A 24426-nucleotide genomic window follows, 5' to 3' on the forward strand; every position below is an offset into this window, starting at 1 on the left:
CTAAAGAACTACAGAGAACTATGATATGATTTAGACATGAAAGAAACAGAAATTGTCAAAGCACTAGATGTCTAAAGATGAGAAAAAGAAAAGAATCCATGGTGATTCACAGGCTTTGAACTTAAACTTACATGAATGGTGGTGTCATTTACTGAAATGGGGAAGACTCAGGGAACGGTGGTTTGCCAGGGTAGCAGGGTGAAAGAGGGGAGAAGGGAATCAAGAGTTCCCTTTAAGATATTTTTAAGCTTGAGATTCCTATCAACATATTCTTTTCTCTAATCTATCATTGCTCTAAACTCTAGTGTTCCCATGCTTTGGCCTTGCACAATAAATTTCAGGAACTGTTCCTACCTTCAGGACTCAGAAAGAGGTGGCTTCAGGAGGTCAGATTATATGGTCTTGTTTGCTGCCCCATTTCAATCTATTTGTACCTCGATTACTGATTCCCCTTTAATCATATCATTATGATTCTACAGATCCTTGATGCCGGCCTTAGTCTACAATCCTCCTGAATTTTACCAGTTCCCTTGAAAGAGAACTGAATAATTCAGTTGAAGTCTGAAACTTCTGAAGCCCATTAAGTACAGATAAGGTCTTTCTAGTTTTTTGCTTCCAAAGAACTATAGATTAATGTGAAATCTTATGGGTTATATCAAAAACAATGATTACAATACAAACTCTCAGAGATCACAAGCATGGTAGTCAGGACATAAATCACAAAATAAAAAGCAAATAGCAAAGCTTATAAAAGGAAGTTAAGTAACTTTTGGAAAAAATCATATTGTCAGTAAGACCTCAAAAATTTATTTCGTTAACACCGGAAATAAAAATTTTTATCATTAGAACTTACCATCAAAGAGCCTGTCAATAACGTTGTACCCAGCTCGAAGATCTGATAAAGAAAACTCATAAAATTTGGTCCAACCCTATCAAAACAAATTTTTAAAATATTAAAGAACTTATAAGCAATGTTCAAAGACACCTATGTATGCATCATTGACCTTACAGTTTTAAAAACAATGTTCAATACATGCTTTAAAAAAAGATGATAAAATAATTTAATAAAAATAAAAAATAAATCAAAAGTAATTGTAATTTTTTAGCAGAAATTTATTTACCTCCGTGGAATGCAAAGGGCTTTATAATACCATAAAAGTTTTTATCTTTGAAAAATGTGGTAATACGGCCAAATTAGCATAGTAAATTTTGAGTCTACATACTTTGTATACATTAAGATAGTTTCTATAATTTTATCCACAAACAATATTACAAAAAAATTTAAGGCTCAAAGGCGTATAGCACCATTTTCCGTATCTTTGACTCACAAAGCATTCATATTGAAACTAAAATATCTAAACCTATAGCTAATAGCTACAATGCTCATATAAAAAGGACATTCATAGAGATCTATATTTTATAGAGAATATATGAAACAATTAAAAACAATTTCTATAGTGCTTCCATTAACTGTAACTAATTCGTTTTATGCAATAAAAATATTTATTAAATGCATATTATATGTCAAGCTCTGGGAATAAAAGAATGAACCAAAACATAAATATTCCCTGCCCTGATGTCACTTCAGTCAAATGTGGGGGGAGGGGAAGAGTAGAATGGATACCATTGATCACTCAAATATACATGCAACTTCAAACTGTAGTACGTGTGATGGAAATGAACATATTTGGTGTATATAAGAAAGAAATCTAACCTAATCTAAGAGGTAAGGGAAAGTCACCCTAGTGGGGTGAGGTTGAGTGAGTACAACAGATAGAAAAGACAAAAACAGATAGATAGTTAGGACAATAAAATTATTTTTGTACTAGATTGGAATGGAAAGTTAAGATTTAAAAAAAAAAGTTTTAAGAATGACTTCTAAGCTTATGGATTATTCCAATTGATGATGGTGTCATTCACTGAAAAGTGGAACACTGAAAGAATACAAGATTTGGAAAGGAATATCATGAGATCATTGAACAAAGTGTTCAACAAAAACTCACTGGGTGCCTGCCATACACCAAGCACTGTTTTGGTCAGTGACAATACAGCAATGAACAACAGACAAAATCTGTGCTCTTGAGAAATTCAAGTACTATATTGTAGTACTTGGATCAAGACTATGTGGGATTTTCAGTCATGTTTAAGGCATCCAACTGGATAGGTTAAAATAACAGTTGGATATATAAGCTACAGCTTACAGAATTAGTATGAGTTGGATATATAAATTTGGAGATCACTAGTATTTAGATAATTATTTATTTTAAATAATATAGATAATGTGAAAACAAGAGATTTAAACTTCACTCACTAAGTTATACTATACCTAAGAATTAAAGACCTGTAAAGGAGATGGAAGGGATTTGATATAACCCATCAACAGTTAAATTTCCTATAATATTTTAAATAAGTTTTCTACAAACTCATAGTGAAATCTTATTAATAATATTTCTTATATCACTCTATAAGACTATTTGTGAAATGTTTAAAAAGTTTTAAATAATTTGTATTAATATTTATAAAACTCTAAAATTAGAGACTATTGCTATCAATATTACTTAATATAGCAATTTCTAACAGAAATACTAGTTCTATAATGATAAGAACTATACTCTGTATCCCAAAGTTACTGATAAACTGTTGAATAAGTAATGATTTTTAAAATTATGATACAAAAACTTTGAAGGTAATTTGTTATTCATTGTATATTTTCGGAGTGAGAGGTTTTCTATACAGCTAATCAAATCCTATTTAGCCCAGTTGGAAATCCAGGCACTGTGCTAAGTGCCCTTACAAAGATGAATGAGATGAGGCCTGTTATCAAGTGCTCATAATCTAGTTAAAAACAACAAGATGTCAAAGAATAACAAATATGAAACAAAACTGATATTACATAAAATACAGTATTAGAAGCACAATATACGTGTGTACAATAGAGAAAGTTAATTCTGCAACCAAATACAGCACTAAAATGAAAAGTAGCAAAAAAATAATCTTTTACTAACATGAGAAATAAAAACCGAGCTGAATTAGTAATGGATCTTTACTTCTGAAAGTTGACATTTAAGAAAAAGAAAGCAAAATCAAATGAAGAAAAGAGGGACAACAGAGAGGTTGTAGAAGTAAATATATCCCTATGACATAGTTGCTAGCAATTAATGGTATTCTCTATTTTATCTGCTTTTACTTTCACATTAATGATTTTCATAAAAGCAAAGCTAGAGTGTTTTAACAAGTGACATTTTCAAATATTTTTTGGTGTGTTAAAGTGAATTGCTGTATTCTCTATCCATAGCATTTTGGTAATATTTGTGAATTTTTAAAAATACACATATTTTTGACCCAAACAAGCTGTACTTAGGAATGGGCCACGAAGAATAAGTGCTAAATGAGGCAAGTATAGGAAAGTATTTTATCACAGCAAACATTGAAAAGAATATATATGCCCACCTAATAATACAAAACTCCTTAAAATACGTATATTGATATAATAAACACAAATATTTTCAAATTAGATACTTTTGTAATGATTTTTTTATTTTTCAATTACAGTTAACAATATTCTATTTTATTAGTTTCAAAAATTAGATATTAAATGGCTACTGATATTTAATAATATCTAAAATGCATTAGTTATTAAAACAATGTACAGACTGTATTTGTAACATGTTGTCATTTGAGTCAAAAAGAACATATATGTGCATATAAATACATAAAATATGTTTGTATATTTATACAATATCCCTGAAGGAAACCTAAAAAATGCAGTTGATGACCTGGGAATAGATATTGGATGGCAAGAGAATAGAAGGAAAGGATACTAAATTTTAATTGCAAACCTTTTCATTGCTTTTTAATTTATACTATATGCATTTGTATGATTTAACAAAAAATCAAATCTAATTTTATTTTTAAAATATAATTTTTCTTCTCTCAATAAAGGTGCATCACTATCACTATTCATGTGTTCATCAGAATTAACTGAGGACAGATGTCAGAAAAATTAGAGGCACAGGCTATAGAAGAAGAGGGACTTGGTCATTTCCAACCTCTATAGCTTTTTAAATGTGATTCCTTTAGCAAGTTAATTGCCCTTCGGATCCAATGCCCTATTTTGTAAAATAAAATAATAAGCATATCCTCCCCACAAGTGTATGTAAATTATATGAAACAACACAATACTGTTATTATTTACTATTTCATGAGTTTAACAAATATTTATTGGCAGGCTATGGGCTAGGCACTGTATTAAGCACTTCTAAACATACATTATTTCATGTAATCCTCATAACAAAGATAAACCATGATTATTATTCCCATTCTTCAGCTGAGAAAACTATTGCTTATTGGGATTAAAGTAATTAACCAAGGTCGCAAAACTAGGAAATTCTACAGTCAGGACTCAACCCAAATCCATAATTCTATAACCTATGCTCTTATCTTGACATGTAACTGAAATAGTGAGAAAGGCAGGCAAGTAGACAGGGCAGTTTGAAGAGAGATTATCCCAACAGAAGTAGACAAAGTTGAAAAAAGAGGATGGCAAAATTTTAAAGATAAAAGAATGATACAACTGATGGCTAAGGCATTTAGCAATAGAATAGGACTGCCACAGCAGTAGAAGAACGTAGTCTATTGCATGTGATAACAGTAATGGCTAGGGCCTATAGTGAGAAAGAGCTTGATGAATTCAAAGAGCATAAAGAAGTCTAGAACAAGTGGGAACATGGGCCTGAGAGGAAGTTGAAGAGATAGGCAAATCTTTCCTTGTGGATCGTGGTAAGAAATTTGCATATTTTTTCCCAAATACAATAGAAAGCTACTAGATAGGTTTTAAAAAGAGCAATGAAATAATCGAATTTACATATTAGAAAAATAGTTCTGGCTGCTAAATGGAAAAAGCAAGAAGAATTGGAAGGGTATTTCAGAAAGTAGTGCAGGGGAGAGATGATGAGGCTTAGAAAAAAATGGTGAAAAAATATGAACTTTGAATTATGTTTTGGAAGTAGAATTAACAGGACCTGATAATAAATTGGGTAGAGAGGCTAAGAAAAAAAACCATTAAGAAAAACTCTTAGCTTTCTAGTTTGAAGAGTCAATGGAAATCACTGCCTTTTACTGAGAGGGACATATCAAATGAAAAACAGGTATAGGGAATTCAGTAGTTGAACTTTGACATACCTGCGAGATATAGAATGGCAAAAATGAGGCCTAACAATCACTAAGGGCTTACAATGGTTCACACATGGTTCTATAAATTTTAATTCAAAGCAATGTGAACTAGATAACTATATACAGTCCAAAAGATTAACATAAAAGATTAAATTAGAGATACAAATTTAGGAATCATGAGCCAAATTATGAATACTAGCTATTTCTACCGAATTGTGAAAATATTATAATATAAAAAAATATGTACAACGCAGACTGATCTTACATACCTGTGGAATATAATTTCTTCTTTCTTGACATGCAGCATGAAACCATGCAAAACTGAAGAGAGCATGAGCTCGATGTATATTATCTTTTTTGCTAATTTGCTCAGGAGTCCAAGATTCATAAGTCCGCATTAAATTCTTCTTCAGACCTGGAGGTGACTAAAGAAAAAAATTAAAAGACGTGATAGTGTATAAAATCTTAAAAATAAAATAAATTTAACACTTTTGAGAACATATTTTAATGAAAATTTTACACCATTACCAAGTTGACTTAAATTATTTTGTTATTACGTTACTTCAAAATGTACAACTATAAAACTAGTTTTAAACCTAACAACAGTTCATCTCAATTATAAATCCAAAATAATTTTTCAAATTAAAAAAGTCTGTAAACCAACAATATTCAAAATAACCAAATAAGTTTTATATAATCATTAAGGTATTTTACTGAACTATAAATTTTAGTTTGTTTTTGAAATAAAAAGAATAAATAATTCAATAGTACTTTAAGAACGTCTGCTATAAAGAATAGTCATTCCCTTTGCGATCCTTTTCATTTGCTTTTTTTCTTAAAAAAAACTTGTTTAAAAGTAAAAGAAAAATAGCATTGATTTACTAAGTACATATCAAAATTATACTTTTAAAATGTTTTGTTATGAAACATTTACAAAAGATTTTCATAGAATAAGTCAAATTTTCTGAGCACGATTCAATAAAACATGACATTAATATAAAACTGATCAACCACTTAGAGTTTTGCAAAAGGCACTATGCTAAAGATTATGCAAAATGAATAAATCATATACAATTACAGAGAAAATTATAAACAAATACAGACTATTTGAAAAATAAAATGAAAATACTGTCAAATTATGAGATAAAACTAAAGATATACTCAACTACGAATTCACAGACTTAAAATAATTTCAATATTAATGAAAATAAATATAAACCAATTAAACATTCAACATATGAAATCAGGAGAAACAAAAGCAAATATAAATCTAAGGAAAACATTAAGAAGAAAAAATAAAGAAAAAAACAGGAAATTCAGTGAATAGAAAAACCTTAAGAAAAAGTAGATAAGTATGACATTGGTCATTTGAAATAAATTTTTAAAAACATTCTCATAATTAATCAAGAATAAGAATAATAATAGAATGGCTTTACAATTTTTAAAGATACTATCTAATTATAAGATGCTCTTTAATTAAAATGTTCAAGAAACAATTCCCATGATATATTAACTCTTCTTTATTGAACTATTTCAAGTATATGATAAGAAAAGAAGAGTTAAAAAAAGAAAGAAAAAAAAATGCCACTGCTCTTATGGCTCATACAACCCAGTTCAAGAAACGAGTTTAGTAAGCAGAATGCACTACGAGAGTGACTGGAGAATATTCTGCAAAGTTTCTTTCTTACTAGTCATAGAAATGGCATCCATTCAATTAACATATTTCCAAATATTAAAACATCTTTGCATTCTCCTTATCCCTTTTCTTCCTTAAATGAGACAACATCATCAGATGAAAAAGAACAGAGTACCGATTTAAGATAAGAGGTACATATAAACACAAATAAGACATTTTTCTTAAGAAAAAAATACATATAACAGACAAGTTTCTACGAATTAAGAGAAAATGCAAGCAGAACCCCTTTTCACCAGGATTAAAAAGTTTTAATTCAGCTTATTATTTTATTTATGACTTTGACCAGTGGTATGATATCATTATAAACACATACTTTAGGATATATCAGGTTTTGAAAGGATCTGCCCAGCATTACCTTTAGAAAGATGAACAGATGATGGATGAGAGGAAAGAAGGAAAAAAAACATATACTAAAAATCTAACATAGCTATGTAAGAAAACAAATGTTATGAAAACTAGATATCCATGTGCAAAAGAATGAAGTTGGACCCTTTCCTTATACCACATACAAAAATTAACTCAAAATGATTTAAAAATCTAAATGTTTAAGACCTGAAACTAGAAAATTCCTAGAAGAAAACATAGGGAAAAAATAATTGAATTTGGCACTGATTTTTGGATATGAGATAAAAAGCACAGGCAACAAGAGCAAGAGCAGACAAATGGGACTACAGCAAACTTAAAAACATCTATGCAGCAAAGGAAACCAACAACACAGGAGAAATCGGAGAAAATATTTGTAAACTATATATCTGATAAGGAACTCCTATAATTCAACTCTCAGCTCCAGAATATATAAGGAACTCCTGGAACTCAATAATAACAAAAGTAATCCTATTTAAAATTGTGCAAATGACTTGAATAGATATTTTTTCAAAGAAAATATATAAATGGCCAACAAGCATATAAAAAGATGTTCGACATCACCAATTATCAAGGAAATGTAAATGAAAACCACAGATATCACCTCACACCATTAGAATGGCCACTATTATAAAAGAAAAAAAAACAGAAAATAAGTATTGTCAAGGATGCAGAGAAAATATGTGCTATTGTTGGGAATATATAATAGTGTAATGCAATGGAAAACAGTCCTAAAGAATTAAAATTATAATTCCTGTATGTTCCCACAATCTCACATCTGAATATATATCCAAAAAAAAACATTGAAAATAAGATTGAAAAGAGATATTTGCTCACTCATGTTCATTGCAGCATTATTCACAATAGCCAAGAGGTAGAAGACCCAAATGTCCATAGATAGATGAATGGATAAAGCATATTATATACATACAATGGGATATTATTCAGTCTTTAAAAAGGAAATCTTTTTAAAGGAAATGCTATGATATGTATGAATCTTGAGGTCATTATGCCAAGTAAAACAAGCCAATCACAAAAAGACAAATAATGCATGATTCCACTCTTATGAGGTATCTAAAGTAGTCAACCTCATAGAAACAAAGTAGAATGGCGGTTGCCAGGGTTGAGAGGGAAATGGCAAGCTGCTTTTCAATGGATACAGTCTCAGTTTTGCAAGATGAAAAAATTTCTAGAGATCTGTTGCACAAGATACCTATAGTTAACACCACTGTCACACACACCAGGACCCCCAAACCCTGGCCCCTGACTGATACTTGACCAATACCGGTCTGTGGCCTGTTAGGAATCGGGCTACACAGCAGGAGGTGAGCAGCAGGCAAGGCAAATACATCATTACCTCAGCTTCACTTCAGATTATCAGGCCTTAGATTTTTCACAGGAGCACTGGCCCCTGGTGCCAAAAAGGTTGGGGACTGCTGCATACACTTAAAAATGGTTGAGAAGGGTCAAGGGGATCAAATATATGGTGATAGAAGGAGATATGACTTTCAGTAGTAAACATACAATACAATATACAGATGTATTATTGAATTGTATACTTGAAACCTATATGATTAATCAATACCACCCCAATAAATTTAATTTAAAAAATAGTTGAGATGGTAAATTCAATGATGTTACGTGTCTTTTATTATGATAAAAACAAAATAATATAAAATAAAATTTGAAAGCATTTAAGGGCATTTTTATAAATACCACTTTATGTTATTATTTATGTATATTATACCTCATCTAAATGTAAAGGGAAGTTTTGCATAATAGATGGTTGTTTACAGAGCTTTAGAAGGCATGCAGAGATTACTGCATTTATAAAATTAGTGATTCAAGTTTTAAATTTTCTTACCTCATATGTTATCTTCAAACTTGACTGTAATAAAATAGGAGTAAAGTTGGGATGAACTTCTGCAGTAAGCCAAAGACGAAAGGTATCTTTAGGTTGAAGAGTATTTAATTCCTTGTTGATAAATACAAAAACGACAAAAATCTACTTAAATACCCACTCAAATTTCGATTTTATAATTATTACTAAGTAAATTTTCTTCCTAAATTCTTTTTGTGACTTGATATATTTCTTAATGCTCTGATTATATTTCTTTTAAATAGTCATCTTCTCTATTACTTGCTTAGTGTAATAGATAAGAATTTGGACCTGAAGCTAGGCCAACGAGGTAGAACTTCAAATTCTGCCACTTATTTGCTATGTGACCTTGGGTTCTATGACTTACACCATCGCTAAGCAAGGATAACAATAGTACCCTATCTCATCGTATTGTGTAAAACACTTAAAATAGCGCCTGGTACATAGTAAGTACAAAATAAGTTTTAGCCGTACTTGCTTTAACTAAACTACTGATCATCTTCAGGCCTTCTGGTTCTCATTGCTTCAATTCACACTTCCACAGGAGTTACACAGTGATATCAACCCTTTTATTGACAATTTTTAGTATATCCTATTGCCTATGATATAAACTGAAAACTTCACCTTATAAATTCATCCACTCGTAATGTATGCTTTAGTGACTTATTCAAACTGTTACTTATGCCTCTGTCTTTAATCATCATATTATTTTGCCTGTTATTTTCTTTAGAATCTGACAAATTCTCATTTATTTGTCTAAATATAATTTAAATATCATATCTTACGGGAATATCTTCTCCAACTCTTCACTACCACAATCCCGAGCAGAATTAATCACTGATGACATTTTTAAATTCTCTTCTGTAGTATTAATCACACTACACATTAATTATAAATGTTGTCTATCTCTTCTAAACTAAATTCCTAGAGAACAGGTACAAATTTTATGTGTAACCAGTACCTATCATAGTTCCTGGCTTTTTTCTGTACTCAGCAAATGTTTTTAGAATGAATGAATATTGATAAGAAATACTGATAGCTCTAAAAAAATATTGATAGCTCTAAAAAAGAGAGAAATCTAAAAATCATTTTCACAAATATGTTATGTCTGATAGTAAGATTCATTAATATGTGAAATGTAGATAACCAAAAATGGCAAAAGAATTGACCATAAAACATCATGCTTGCTTAAAATCATGTTATAAAATGCATCTATACCTAACAATATTTTGAAACATAAATGTAAAATATTAATGTAAAGTTCTATAATGTCAAATGTAAAGTTTAAAAAAATGTAAAACAATACATCTGTGATATAATTGGATTTAAAATAAATTTGTAAATTCATATCCAAACAATTCATCCAAACTTCCCAGAAAAAAAGCAAACATTTTTAAAATTTTTTAAATTTTTAAAATATAATCTATCCTATATGCTTCAAAAGTTCTAATTAAGACTTGCTTTTAAAGTAATAACTGCAATTATATTTTCTATAAATCAATAGCTATCAATATACTGTTCAAAAAAGAAAGCAAGATTCAAGTACTCACAATTATTCTTTATATGTTTTAAAACATGATTCATCAGATGTGAATTTTATATTTTTACACATTAGTGGTTTTTACAGAAGACTGTAATATAATGAATATTTGATCATTCACATACACTTCACTTCTAAAACTGTATCTTCTTGACTATAAGAATCATCGTGGTCTATCAATTCATTTATTCAGTCATTAACTCAATCATCAAAGATTTATTAATTAACTTTTGTGTAAGGTGCTATAGCTGCCAACATAAAAGGAACGCGCAAATTTTCAACACATCATTACTAGGCTAGGGCTTCCCTCAATCCACTCTATTATTCTGTTTGGTTCTTTTCTAAATAATACTTCTGTCAGATTAAATTAATTAATTACTAATAACTTTGACTCTCTATGTCCTAGGACAAAAATTCAAAGCCTTCTGCATGATTCTCAGGGTATTCCAAAACCTATACATCTTACTCCAATGCCCCATATCACCCTGTTTGGCCCTTAAAGTATATTCAAAGACATCTTCATTCTTTGGCCTAGGCATGAACTTCTCAACCACTATGTCTCTACTTGTGCTGCTGAAATTAACCATGATATTCTTCCCCACTCCCAATACTTCGCTAAATCACATAGAGCTTTCAAGGAACATCTTGTCTTCAGAGTTATCTCTAACTTCCAGAGACCATATTCATCTTTCTTAAGTAAACACTGGACTTAAATCCAGGTTTGCATTTAAAACCTACCAACAATTTGTTCTGTCTTAAGGTTGTTTTTGTCCTGGGCCACCAAGTTAAATAAATTAATTGCATCAGTTTATATCCTAGCTTTCTTATAACCTAGAAAGTTCAACAGTTCCTTCTGATCCCTTTACATCTTTTTTCTTTATGTTCAGAACAAGAACATAAAGAACAGGTAGATCAGAACAAGAACAAAATGTTATGAATAGATTTTCTACGATCCTTTAAAGCATTTCCCTATTTTTCTTCTGCATAAAATTCTCTAAGCATCCCTTCAATCCTGATTAACAGTTTCCTGACTTTCCTTAAAATGCTTTTAAAAGAGAGACTTTTATGGACTTTCTAAAAGATCCATTTTGGTCTGTACAAATGTACATATTTAAGGAAAAAATACTTAACAGATTTAAATGCTTTCTCATCAAATACTATTTTTAAAAATAAACATCATAAATAATTCATGACATATTTTTTAATACTGATGTTCCTTGGAGATTACTAAATTGAATATATTAGTATTATTTGAATCACATTTATCTGACTCTACCTTTTCCAGAACCGGAAGCCAAGACACCACAAGATGTAAGTTCTTCAAACAGAGCCAGTCTCCATTGCGCGCACATTCTTTTAGCATTTGAACTGCTAAATCGGCTTGACCTTGACCCATGGCAACCTGCAAAAATAAAAATGAAAAACAAAACTAAAATAACAAATCTGATAACATGTTGTAACATGTAATCAGGTTCCCAATTTTTAATAAGAACTATCAGACTATATTTTTCTATTTATTAAAAATATATTATCATTACAGGTTTGCAAGTTATAGAACAGTATAAAGAATTATTGAAGTCTTTTGTTCCTCATCCCACTATTTCCTGTAATTCTTACCCTCTCAAACATAGACCCTCAAAGAAATGTTTTTTATAGTCTTGAATACTTTGAAATTTACTTTTAATTTCTCCAACATTGCACATATTTGGCTCTCAAGCTACTGGTCTATTTAACTGTTATTCCTGGCCCTTTATTATCTAGCAATCCTAACATGTTGGTGAGCCTCAAGATTCTATACTCGGCCTTCTACTCCTCTACTGCTCCTCAGAGAGAAGAGGCAGAGAGAAGAGGAGGGAGAGCGATAGTGGAGGGGAGGGGGAGAGAGACAGACAGACAGACAGACAGAGACAGAAAGAAAGAAGGGGAGAGAGAGAGTAGAAATGAATGAAGAGGGAGAGGGAATGAGAATCCTGATCTCCCTGGAATTCTATTCCAATTTTTCCAATCTCTATAGCCCATCTGCACTTACAAAACTCATGTAGTAGAATAGGCCACTTTATGCAATAGAAAACTTCCAAGGATTAAAAGTATCCAAGTAGAAGTTGAAAGCCTAGATACTATATTCAGTACATGAGATCTATTTAAATGCTTGGACTAGGTGACTACTTAAATTTAAAATTCTATAAAAGTTTTAGCAAAGAATCTAAAATGGCTACATGCTGCTTACCATATCAAGTCTAAACTCGCATGTTTAAGGACAATTTATATAAGACTTGTTTTGTAGTCAACTTTTACAAGTATTAATTTTATTTTTCAATTAGACTATAAAGTCTTTGAGAGTGGGAACCATGTCTAACTCATTGTATAGTAAAGCATACAATAAAATAGGTAATAAATACTCATATATTGATTAAAAATTTTTTTTCAAGGTCTAACCTGGCACTAAGAAAATAGGAAGGATGAAACAAATATTGGTTGAATTGTTTCAGTACACATATTAGTTTTCCATTTATTAAAATGCAAAAACAAAATGAAGGAATGTATATCATAATCGGAGTGAAATAAATGATAAATATTTTGCTGAACTGAAATGGTAGCTAAAAACACGCAACTCAAAAGTTTCCATAAGGTGTAAATTGTGTGAAACTAGCTAAAAGTAAAAGTTCATGAAACCTCAGAAGAAGATATTTACTATAAGAAAAGTTTTAAAGCACAACATGAAAATGTCAAGATAATTAGCCACTCTCCAAAAAAACCACATCAATTTCTTGAATTAAAAATTAATTTTTCATTAAGAATATATTATTATCCTTAGCACATATATTCGTCATAGCCACAAAAATTTTAAATGACAGAATTATGAATAAATATCCATATTGAAAGATTTTACTATATTAAAAAATTTTGCAAATTCAGTACCTAAAATTCCAGAAGTTTAAACAGTCAAATCCACTATGAATGCAAATGGTCTTATCCTTCTGCCAAGATCACTGCTAACGGATACAACCTATAGAAAGGGGCCTCCCTTCCTTAAGACACCTTACTAATAGTTGAATATTGTCCTAATGAATATATTAATATATAACTAGGACCGAATGAAATTCCCTAGAGTTAGATTGTGCAAACCCTGCACAACTCAGCCCAATTCTCTGCTATTTTGCTATCTTCTGTTTATGTTCCTCATTACATTCCTACTTTTCATTTTTGGTTCTTGTGAAGTATTTGTTTTTTTAATAATTAACTATTTTAACAACAAAAAAATGTCTATTCACTTGTCAAAAACTGAGGGTAAATTAATCTTCAAACTTGCATGCAAACTGAATTGAAAAAAGGAGGTAATCTGAACAAAACCAAAGCTCCTAAATTTACCTCAGAAAAAAATGGCATTATATTAGATAAATTTTTCTCAAAACATTTATGTATTTCTCTCCTTTAAGCTTTTGCAAGTAAATACTGCTGATTTATTGTAAAAGCATCCAAGTAAAAATTTTAAAATTATTTTTAAAATATAAGCAAATATATTCATGCTATAATAGCAGTCCTATTACTGCTATAATCAATTACTGCAATTTACAGCCTTAAAACTGTAGAAATTCATTATCTTTCAAGACTTCTGGAGGTTAGTAGTCCCACTCATCTAAAATTGATGTATTTGGTTTGATACTAAAGGTTGTACTCAAGGGCTGTGCTCCTTCTGGAGGCTCTAGGAGAGAATCCTTCCCTTGCCTTTTCCAGTTTCTAGAAGTCACCTACATTTCTTTGCTCATGGTCCCTTCCTCCATCTTCAAAGCCAGCAGCATAACATCTTCTCATCTCTCTGACCTCTGCTTCTGTCATCACATCTCCTTCCTTCACTCAACCTCTTCTGTCTCCCTCTTATAAGGACCCTTGTGATTATATTGGGCCCACCTGATAATCCAGGATAACCTCCCCAAGATTAACTTAATCACATATCCAAAGTTCCTATTACCATGTAAGATAAAATCACAGGTTCTGAGGATCAGGACGTGGACACATTTGGGGGGACATTATTTGGCTTACTACAGCAACAACAAAAAAATATCTCTTTCACTAACAGGATCAAGTATAGCCGCAAGAGCAATAGCTGTAGTATCAGAGTAGTTACGTACTGACCTGGTGATAACACTCTCCGCTTCTTTCAGCATTAGCAAGTTCTTGCAGTTCCTGAGAAGGATCAGCACCCGGGGAAATAATTATCAAGATGGGTTCGATTTCTAGTGTCTCTTTGTACAAACGTTTGAGATTTAAAGGGAGTGGGGACAACTCCTTCAGTCCTAAAGATATATTAAAGAAATTAAAAATAAAAAGCAAATAAGAAAAAAGTATATTAAAACTAATGACATAAAATATAATAGAGAATAGGTGAAATGTTTTAATCCATAGGTTATTTGGGGGTAAAATGGAATACCATAAAAATAGCTTCTGCCTATTTAGCACCTATTTTATGCTAAGCATTATACCAGGTAGTTTATTTTATGGTAGTTTATTTTGAGGAAACTCTCAAAGGAATCAAATATTTTGCCAAAAGCCACCCAGCTGCTAACTGCTAACTATATTCATCACAATTCATCTGTGTTTTTTCAACTCTGAAGCTCTTCACAAACTAGAAAGTCCTATAAAGATAAGAAATTATAATACCATGATTATATTTAAATCTCTTCTGCTAAACTTAGAATGTTTCCACAATTAATGTACTTTGTCAAAGCCAAGCTAAAGAAGACCCACTTCGATTAATAACCAAAAATATACTTGTTTGAATTGAGCTAAAAAGAAGAGTATGACATAAGAGTAAAAAAACAAACAAACAAACCCAGAAGATCAGTAGAATATAACAGAATGGCTATAAAGGTAAGTAGGGCTTTCCTATATCCTCAAAAGTAGAAATAAATAGACAATAGTGCACCTCAGGAATTCTAAAATAGTATGAAGAAATTCTTAACTTTTGTAGCAAACACTTCTAGGTATGAATTCAATGTCACTAAGTGGGCCAAAAAGGCATTTCTAGATGACCGTCCTGAAAAAAATTTCATACCTGAACCACTACCTTCTATTCTTCACAACAGCAACACATAAGGATAAGTAATATTCAAAGGCAGAAATATTCCTAATATCAGGTGATATTTACTACAATGATGACTTAAAATTGATGAATTGCTTCCAAAGGCATATTATATAAATGTTATTTTTAACTAAATTTAAATTGCCCACAATCATCCTGTTTTAAGACATAACAGAATTCTCATGTACTTGTGGCAATGTAATAAGAAATATTTTCATTCATTCAAACATTCGCTTATTTATGCATAAACTCAATAAATTGTAGGCCAATTAAATGCACTGTCTAATAAAATGTATTAAAAGTCTTAAAAATGTACATGGCCTTTGACTAAGTAATTTAAATTATAATGATTAATTTAAGAAATAATTTAGGATATGAATGAAGAAGCATGTACAAGGACTTTCAATGTAGTTGTTGATATTAGTTAAAAACTAGGGAAAGACATTAAGAACTCTAAGTGAGTAATTTTTATAACCTTATAATGGAAATAAAGTTACAAAAATGGTGATTTATTGAAAAGCAGATTACTCAACAAAATAGACAACATGAGTCCCATTGTAATGTACACCCATCAATGTGCCTAAATAGAAATGCCTATGTAAAAATGTTAATAATGATTATTGCAGAATGACGGAATAACAGGTGTTTATTTTTTTATTTCTCTATACCTTCTTTTTATTGCTCTATGCCTTTTTATTTATTTTTATCTTTTTATTTCTTTTTTATCTTTTTATTTCTCTATACCTTCTCATAGACATCTAATTAGATGTATTATGTGACAAAAATGTCAAAATATATATAAAGATATTTTCATATAAAATGAGGACTAAAATGTGTTTTATTTGGAAAATATATGCCAATGTAGAAACTGTCTTTAAAATTTTTTAATGCAGATTGCTATACCATTTCTTTTTTTACTTAAATTTATTGGGGTGACATTAGTTAATAAAATTATATAAGTTCGAATGGCATACTGTATCTTAATTTAACAAATGTAAACTATAAACTCCATGAGGGCAAAAATCATATCTGTTTTGTTCACCATTTTATATCCAGAGTTTAGCATAAATTCAATTATTTCTTCTACAATCAAAATTCCTCAGAAGATAAATATATATTCATTAACTCATTTTATACAACATTTCAAAGTATTGGAACATTTTAGATTAGAGGAAAAAATCATGAAAAATATCATGCCATTTTAGGTAACATAGGTGACAAATTCATGTTACTTGGAATTCTGTTAGCCGTTCTGCCTTTAAAACTCCAATAAAATCTCTATAGCATTTTAAGTAAATTGACTCTGTATATAATCATTGGTTTTATTCATCCAAGTAATTTTAAGTTATGATACCATTAGAACTGTTGGTGTGAATCACTGAAAACTATTCAATTAAATTAAAGAGCCCCAAATGGCCACTGTACTGTAAATTATCACAGTGTAGAACTTCTTGTAAATCACTACACTGTATTTTGACAATGCATCTGTAAACTATATCATTTCTTTCCAAAGGAAAAAAAGATCTAAAAATAAGTTAAAGAAAAAATTATTTTATTATCTGAGTATTTTATCTGATAAAATAAAAAAGAAATAATTTGCAGTTTAAAAACTAACAACTATAAATCTTGAACTTTTTAGGTACCTGAATAAAGTAAAACATTAACATCAAACTATTACAGGTGGTAAGTATAATCCATTCATTCTTCCTCATTTAGCTAATCCTCCCTAACAAAGAGACTGATAAGCATCAGGTGTACAAAATTACTCTTCCTTTCTTGGCGAGAAAAGACAACTCTAAAAATGTACCACAAACATCAATAAAAAGGCCAATCAACAACTACTATCTAACTGAATATACATCAACCAACTAAATGGGAAAATACTCTTTTAAAATAAAATAATACTCTAGCCTGGAGACAAACAAAAAAGTCAAACTTTTGTGGTAGGCAGAATTCTAAGGATATCCCTTTCAAGATTCCTATGCCTTGGTTGTTCACTCAAACACTAAGCTAGGTACGCATTGTGAAGGGATACTGCAGATATGACTAAGGTTATCCTGGATTATCCACGTGGGCCAGTTTAATCACTTGAGCTCTTAAAAGCAGATCATTTTCTCCATCTAAAGTCAAAGAGATGCAGCAGAAGAGAGGAGGAAAGATGAGGCAGAGGGAAAGGTCAGAGAGATGTGAAGCATGAGAAAGACTCAATCTGCCATTGTTGGATTTAAAGATTGTGGAAGGGGGAGACAAACCAAAGAATACAAGTGGCTTCAAAGCTGAGGAGGACTCCAAACAACAGAAATAGAAATCCCGATCTCAATCCTACCATTCCATGTTACTGAATTCTGTGAGGAACCTAAATGCATTTGGAAATGAATTCTTCCCAGAGACTCCCAAAAAGAGCCCAGATGGCCAACACCTGGATTTAGCCTTGTGTTAACTGGAGCAGAGGAACCAGATGAGCCCACCAAACGTCTAATCTACAGAAATGAGATAATAAATGGATATTGTTTTAAGCTGCTAATTTGTGACATTTATTACAGAAGCAATAGAAAATGAATACACATTTCCTTATGGCCTTCCTTTCCTCTTAGACACAGATTGCACAGCACAGATTGAGCTATGGAAGCAAGGTACATGGGATGGGTTACTAGCTTGAATAAGAGAATTAGAAGATTGTAAAACTAGGAAAATTGCAGGCCCGAAAGGCTTTTTGGTAAAAAACTTTTAAGAAGTTATTGGTGCCAGTAGCTACTGCAACACCTTCCAGGAATATGTCTTAAAATATCTTGCTCAGAATAGTTAATAAAAAAAAGTCAAAATTAAAACAAGATTGCAGAAGTCAGAATATTTGCATCTGGTAACTGCTATTTTAAAAAAGTAATGTAATAGATTTTGCTAGTACATAAGGCTTGGTTTGTAGGAGTATATTAAAGTGGTATGCCTGAAGTTTTGAGGCTTGCTTTACTAACTTCAATCTTCAAAACTGCTTTCATAAACACTTTTTAAGTAACTATTTTAAAGTTAATAGGTTATAAAAGGATTGCTAAAATTTAATAAAAATCTTTCCATATGAATGATGCTCAAGAAATTACATTTGAAATCAAATCTTTAAAACTGGATTAAAAAAGATACATGCTTATAATTCTCCAGCAATCTGAAGTTTTAAAACTTACACAATAAAAATTCCAATTTTATATAAACCTGTATTAATAAATCCACTTGACAAAATAAAGTCATCTAGCCATCCACCAGTATATATAACTTTTGCTTAGAAATAAGTTTTAGAAATATATTAAACCTTCAAAGCATTTGAATATCATGAGGCCTTTACTTAATGCTGTCAAACCTTAAATGTCATTTAACTTGAAAATGAGATAGTACCCTAAGTAATCCAAACAGTTGATAAAGGGTCAAACTACAAAGTCAATAAAATAGGTTATGTGCAATGTGACACAAAGAACATATTTTTAAAGACTAAATGGGTGAGAAAATGGTAGACTCTTAAAAAACTAAAAATTGCCTTGTTTCACTTAAACTCAAATTGGGTTACATAAACACAATAAATATATAGGAAAGCTAGAAATATATTAGATTATGTTGGATTATGTTACTAAGTAGAGAAATAAAACAGGTTGATTGCTGGTACTGATGAGATAGATCATAAAGACCCCTCTGAAAATGTAATATTTTAGGTTAACAACTGAATAATACAGGGTAGCCATCCATTAACAAAGAAGAAAAAGAAAAACATAGAGCAAACAGTACAAAGGCCCTGAGGCTATTTTTCCCACATATAATATATGGGGGGCAAAAAAGAGGGGTACAGGATGAGGTTGGAGAAGTAAACAGGGACCAGACTGTGGGGGGGCTTAGAATCTTATATAAGAAATATGGATTTTATTCTAAGTGTTTTAAGAAAATTTTGGAGATTTTATGCAAAAAACAAGGATGATCTGTTTTAAGTTTTTAAAAGATAACACAGCACTCTGGAGAGAACAGAGCAGAGAAGATACAAGAAATGAAATAGGGAGACCAATTAAAAAGGTAGTCACTGACTTAACACTTTATAGTGCCTCTGTCCAGAAGCTATTTAAGGCATTAAGGCATGACTGTGAACAAAACAAAATTTATTCCCTCATATAGTTTATATTGTAGTTGGGGGACCAACAATTAATGAATGAATTAACAACTATATCAGATGGTGATAACTATTACAGAGGAAAATAAACAAGGTAAAGGAAGATATAGAGATCTGAGAAAAAGAGTATGTCGTTTTTAGATAGTATGTTCAGGGAAATCTTCACTGAAAAGACGACATCCCAGCAGAGAAATGCGTGAGATAACTGAGGGTAGAGCTCTCTTTGAAGCAGGAATAGCTAATGGTAAGGTCTTGAGATTGTAGAAACACACTTGAAGCACTAGAAGTAACAGGCAGAAGAAGGCTATTAAGGTTGGAAAAGACTGAGCGAAAGTGAGAATGTTAGGAGATTAGATCTGAGGGGAAGCAAAGGACAAGAAGAGGTAAAACAGTAAGGACTCAGAAAGATGAGATGCCATCAGAAGAATCTGAACAGAGGATGTAACACATTTCAAAAGACACTCTAGCTGCTGTGCTGAGAATAAACTGGAAATAGGGAAGAAAAAGAAGACTGAATGGTAATAATCCTGCTGATAGGACAGTGGCTTGAACAAAGTGGTAGATGGAAGTGAAGGTGTGAGAAGTGATGGGATTCTGAATATATTCTGAAGATAGAGCCAAAGGTTTGGCAATAACTGAGGTGAGAGATGATGGTAGTTTGCATTAGGTTTGTAGGAATGACAAAAAGTAAATGAATTCAGAGTAAATTTTAGAGGTAGAATTAAAAGGACTTCCTGGTAGATTATGTATGTAAGATAAAGAGAGAAAAGATTATTTTTGGGTTTTTGATTTGAGCAACTCAGTGGATGCTAGTACAGAGAGATCAAAAGTTCTGTATTGGTCATGCTAAATTTGTGGGGTAACATTCACATGAAAATATCAAATAAGCATTTGGTTACTTGACTCTACGGAGTTCTAAAGAAGAGGTCAGGGACAGAAATGAGATAAAAAAAGTCAATAATTTACTGATCACATTTAGAGCTGGGGACCAGGTGAGGTTTCCTAGAGAGAAAATGTGTGAAAAGGAAAGAAGGGAAAACAAAACAAGACTGCAGTGGAAAGAAGACTACTTCGATATTTAGAAGACATGCAGAGAAGCAGCCAGTGAGAAAATAAAACCCTAAAAAGGTTGATAGATGAAAGAAGAAATATGATAATCAAGAGAAGGAAGTGGAGAGTTTTCAAAGATGGAAGTATGAACGACTTTGTTGAAAGATCAAATAAGACAGAATCACAGATAACAATAGGGAAGAACACATTATTAACCTTGACAAGAGCAACTGTAGAACCTTAGGGATGGAAGTCCAAACAGAGTGCGTTAGAGACAGAATAAGAGCTGAGAAAATGGGACACAGCACTCTCTAATTACAGACACACTTTCAACATGGTTTGCTGTGGAATGAAATAAAGAAATACAATGATCACAACAAAGGAGAAGAGGACCATGGGAGGCATTTTTAAGACAGGTGAAACTAAAATGTTTGTATGCTGACAGAAATGATCCAGTAAAGGAGGTGAAATTGATAATGCAGAAGGAAATAATACTAGGAAAAAAAAGAGCAAAAAGGTTGGTTTTTAGTTAGAGAAAGGGCATTCATTCATAGTAACAGAAGGAAAAGCAGAATGAATATGAGTACCAATACAGGTAGTAGGAAGTTGTTTGGTGAGAAATAAAGAATTTCTATCTTATTGCTTTTATTTTCTCAAAAATATTAGCTAAATGCTACTTCAATCAGCTAACAATTGGTAAATACAGGAATAGTTGATTTGCACATTTATTATATACCCACTAATATAGTTATTACTCAACATATGTTTACATTTGGCAACATGGTAAATTTTTCAGTTACAAGACATAGTATGCTCATAAGTACCTTTTAACATGGATACTAATATCTTTATTCAACTACTTCAGAATCGAAAGTTAAATATTTGTAACTTAAAAAAATCAGACTCTCAAAATGCATTTTACAAATTAATGGTTCAACTATCAAACTACTTAAATATGAAAATTAGTTAAAACAGATTATATGTAAGCTGATTATAATGGATATCTATCATTTCATATCAGCATTTCTTCCCCCATTTCTTGTAAGAGTCCCTCCCCCACCCATGACTTCTTTTGGTGAAACTGCTATTCCATATATTTCTGATACGATTAATGGCAGAGGTACCTTCCCTAGAATTTTTGATGAAGTTGGAGGGAAGGTTCTCTTTAATCACAAACTTTAAATTATATCTCAGGAGATTGGCAGCCTTATCTCCAGAATATATATGAATCCTGAGGCTAAGGTTAACACAGGCAGGAATTAAATAAAAGTCTAGAAGGAACATGACAGAAAGGGAGAGAGAGATAAAGACTAAGAAAAGGGAGAAACAAAGTGGGGGAGAGGGATGGGTAAGAGAGAAACTGCAAGGATGAGACAAAGAAAGAAGGTCTCTTGATGTTTTTTGAATCCATGAAACCAGCTGGCCCAGAGGCCAACCCTACCTCTTTCTTTTCTGAGTACTGGTTATACTTTTTGCCCTTTTTCGTTTAAGTGAGTTTCAGGTGAGTATCTCAACCTGCAACCAAGAGTTAGGTGGATAAACATTCTACCCAACATGAGTAAAATTACCTAGTGGAGAAACATCCTACCAGAGATGAATAAACAGGGACATTTCCTCTCCATGCTTAAGGGAGGAAAAGCACAGAATATGGTCAGACATATTTCCATATACCCATCACCAACTCACCAAGTGACCAGGGTAAAGGGACCCTCAAAATATTTGTGTGTGCGTAGTGTGCATGTACATGCATGTCCTGGTGGAAGGTGAAGCAGAAGACAGCCATTATGTAAAAAGTTGGGTTTGTAGATATTATGGGTTGTATTGTATTCCCCATAAAAAGATATGTTGAAGTCCTAACCCCAATAGCTTGGAATGTAACCATATGTGGGAACAGGTCATTGTCAATACAATCAGTTAACTTCAGATAGGGTCATGCTGGAATAGGGTAGGCCCCTAATTCAATATGGCTTGTGATCTTTATAAAGAGACAAGTGAAAATGGAGACACACAGAGAATATATCATGTGAAAATGAAGGCAGAGATGAGTTAAGCAGCTGTGGTCAAGGAAGACTAAAGATTGCCACTGCCAGCACGCCTGCAGAATCTAGGTAGAGGCAGGAAGAATCTTGAATTCTCCTACAGATTTCAATAATGCAGGGCTTTGACAACAATTTGATTTGGGGCTTTTAGTCTCCAAAAGTCTAAGACAACAAATTTCTGTTGCTTGAAGTCACCTAGTTTGTGGTACTTGTTGAAGCCCTAGGAAACTAATACAGTAGGTTACAAATGAATATATGTATAAAATAACTTTATCTAAGGTTTAAAGAGATTGTTTTATATTAGTACCCACCAGTAATATCTCTTTAAACTGAGACTAAATTTGACTCTTTCAGTATTTAATAAGAACACAGGCTTTGGAGCTGGGTTTGAATTCTGTCATTTTTTAGCTGTGTGATCTTGTTTCCTCATCTTTAAATAGATATAAAAATAGCCCCTCGTAGAGCTGCTGTGAGGATTAAATGAGCTGATACATGTATAGCACTTAGACTAGTACCTAACCTATAGTAAGAGTGATTTAAGTTTTAGCTATGATTATTATCATTATGAACATTTAAGTTTAAATGAAAGAATGTAGTCACTAGAGTAAAACTGACCCTCTAAAGATAAGAGACAATTTCTCAAAATAACACCATGATATAACCAATTATAACAGTTTTATAAACTAACAAAAGAATGATTATTCAATACTTTAAAGTTTCTGTGTGAGAAGCATGGAAGACCCAGCATACTTTTTCAATTTCATAAAACTCTGTGCTAAACTTATTTATATGAGAAAAACAAATTTAGAGAAACATGCATAAAACATGCATGTTAGGCTTACTTGATTGGAATATATGTAAGTTACAATGAAGTAAAAAACAGTTTCTTCATAAAATTTCATATACATATATATGGAAAAATTAAATAGAAATAAAGAATTTTTAGAAAAAAATGTCAGCATACTATTTTAGCTATGCCATTCATTTCAAAATATTTCTAACAAATCTGCAGTTTAGAAGAGTAAAGACCCATTATTCTTATATGACTCTATGCTTCAACTAAAAAACTTTTCCTAAGCTTTCCTTAACATAGTTTTTCAAAATTTCTTGTGCAAATGGAAATAAGGTATAGTTTATTATTTCCAAGTAAGGGATAAATTTTAATTCTTCAGATAAGAATATATGAAAGATTTAAATGTATTTCACAGTTTATTTATAATCTGAAAGACACACAAATTTTCATTTTTTGTTTCAGAGCAAAAATAACTCACTTTAAAGGCATTTTTCCCCTAAGACAATGGTATCTGTAATTGTCTAAATAAAACGTTTGATTCCCTGCTTTAAAGTCCTCTTGGACAAATATCTAAATGTCTAAAGTGCTTCCATGAGAAAAGAATTTTTAAAACTTCAAATACCTTAACTAAATATAGGATGTCAATTATGCATCAAACAATACATTGAGTATG

At 31.4% G+C, this 24426-nt stretch overlaps 1 protein-coding gene across 3 annotated transcripts in view; it reads right to left on the reverse strand.

The window, feature by feature from the left end:
• The window catches only part of DYNC2H1 (dynein cytoplasmic 2 heavy chain 1), a 253153-nt gene that overhangs the window by 89119 nt on the left and 139608 nt on the right, over positions 1-24426 (reverse strand). For all 3 annotated transcript variants that reach the window (XM_016163676.2, XM_016163673.2, XM_016163675.2), the window contains 5 exons: positions 14785-14945; positions 11927-12052; positions 9096-9206; positions 5442-5597; positions 854-929 (listed from right to left, as the gene is read on the reverse strand). In XM_016163676.2, the coding sequence (XP_016019162.2) occupies positions 854-929; positions 5442-5597; positions 9096-9206; positions 11927-12052; positions 14785-14945 (630 nt within the window). The remainder of the gene's footprint in view (positions 1-853; positions 930-5441; positions 5598-9095; positions 9207-11926; positions 12053-14784; positions 14946-24426) is intronic.

Source organism: Rousettus aegyptiacus, unplaced genomic scaffold, assembly GCF_014176215.1.
Source record: "Rousettus aegyptiacus isolate mRouAeg1 unplaced genomic scaffold, mRouAeg1.p scaffold_m13_p_5, whole genome shotgun sequence".
NCBI classification, from domain to species: domain Eukaryota; kingdom Metazoa; phylum Chordata; class Mammalia; order Chiroptera; family Pteropodidae; genus Rousettus; species Rousettus aegyptiacus.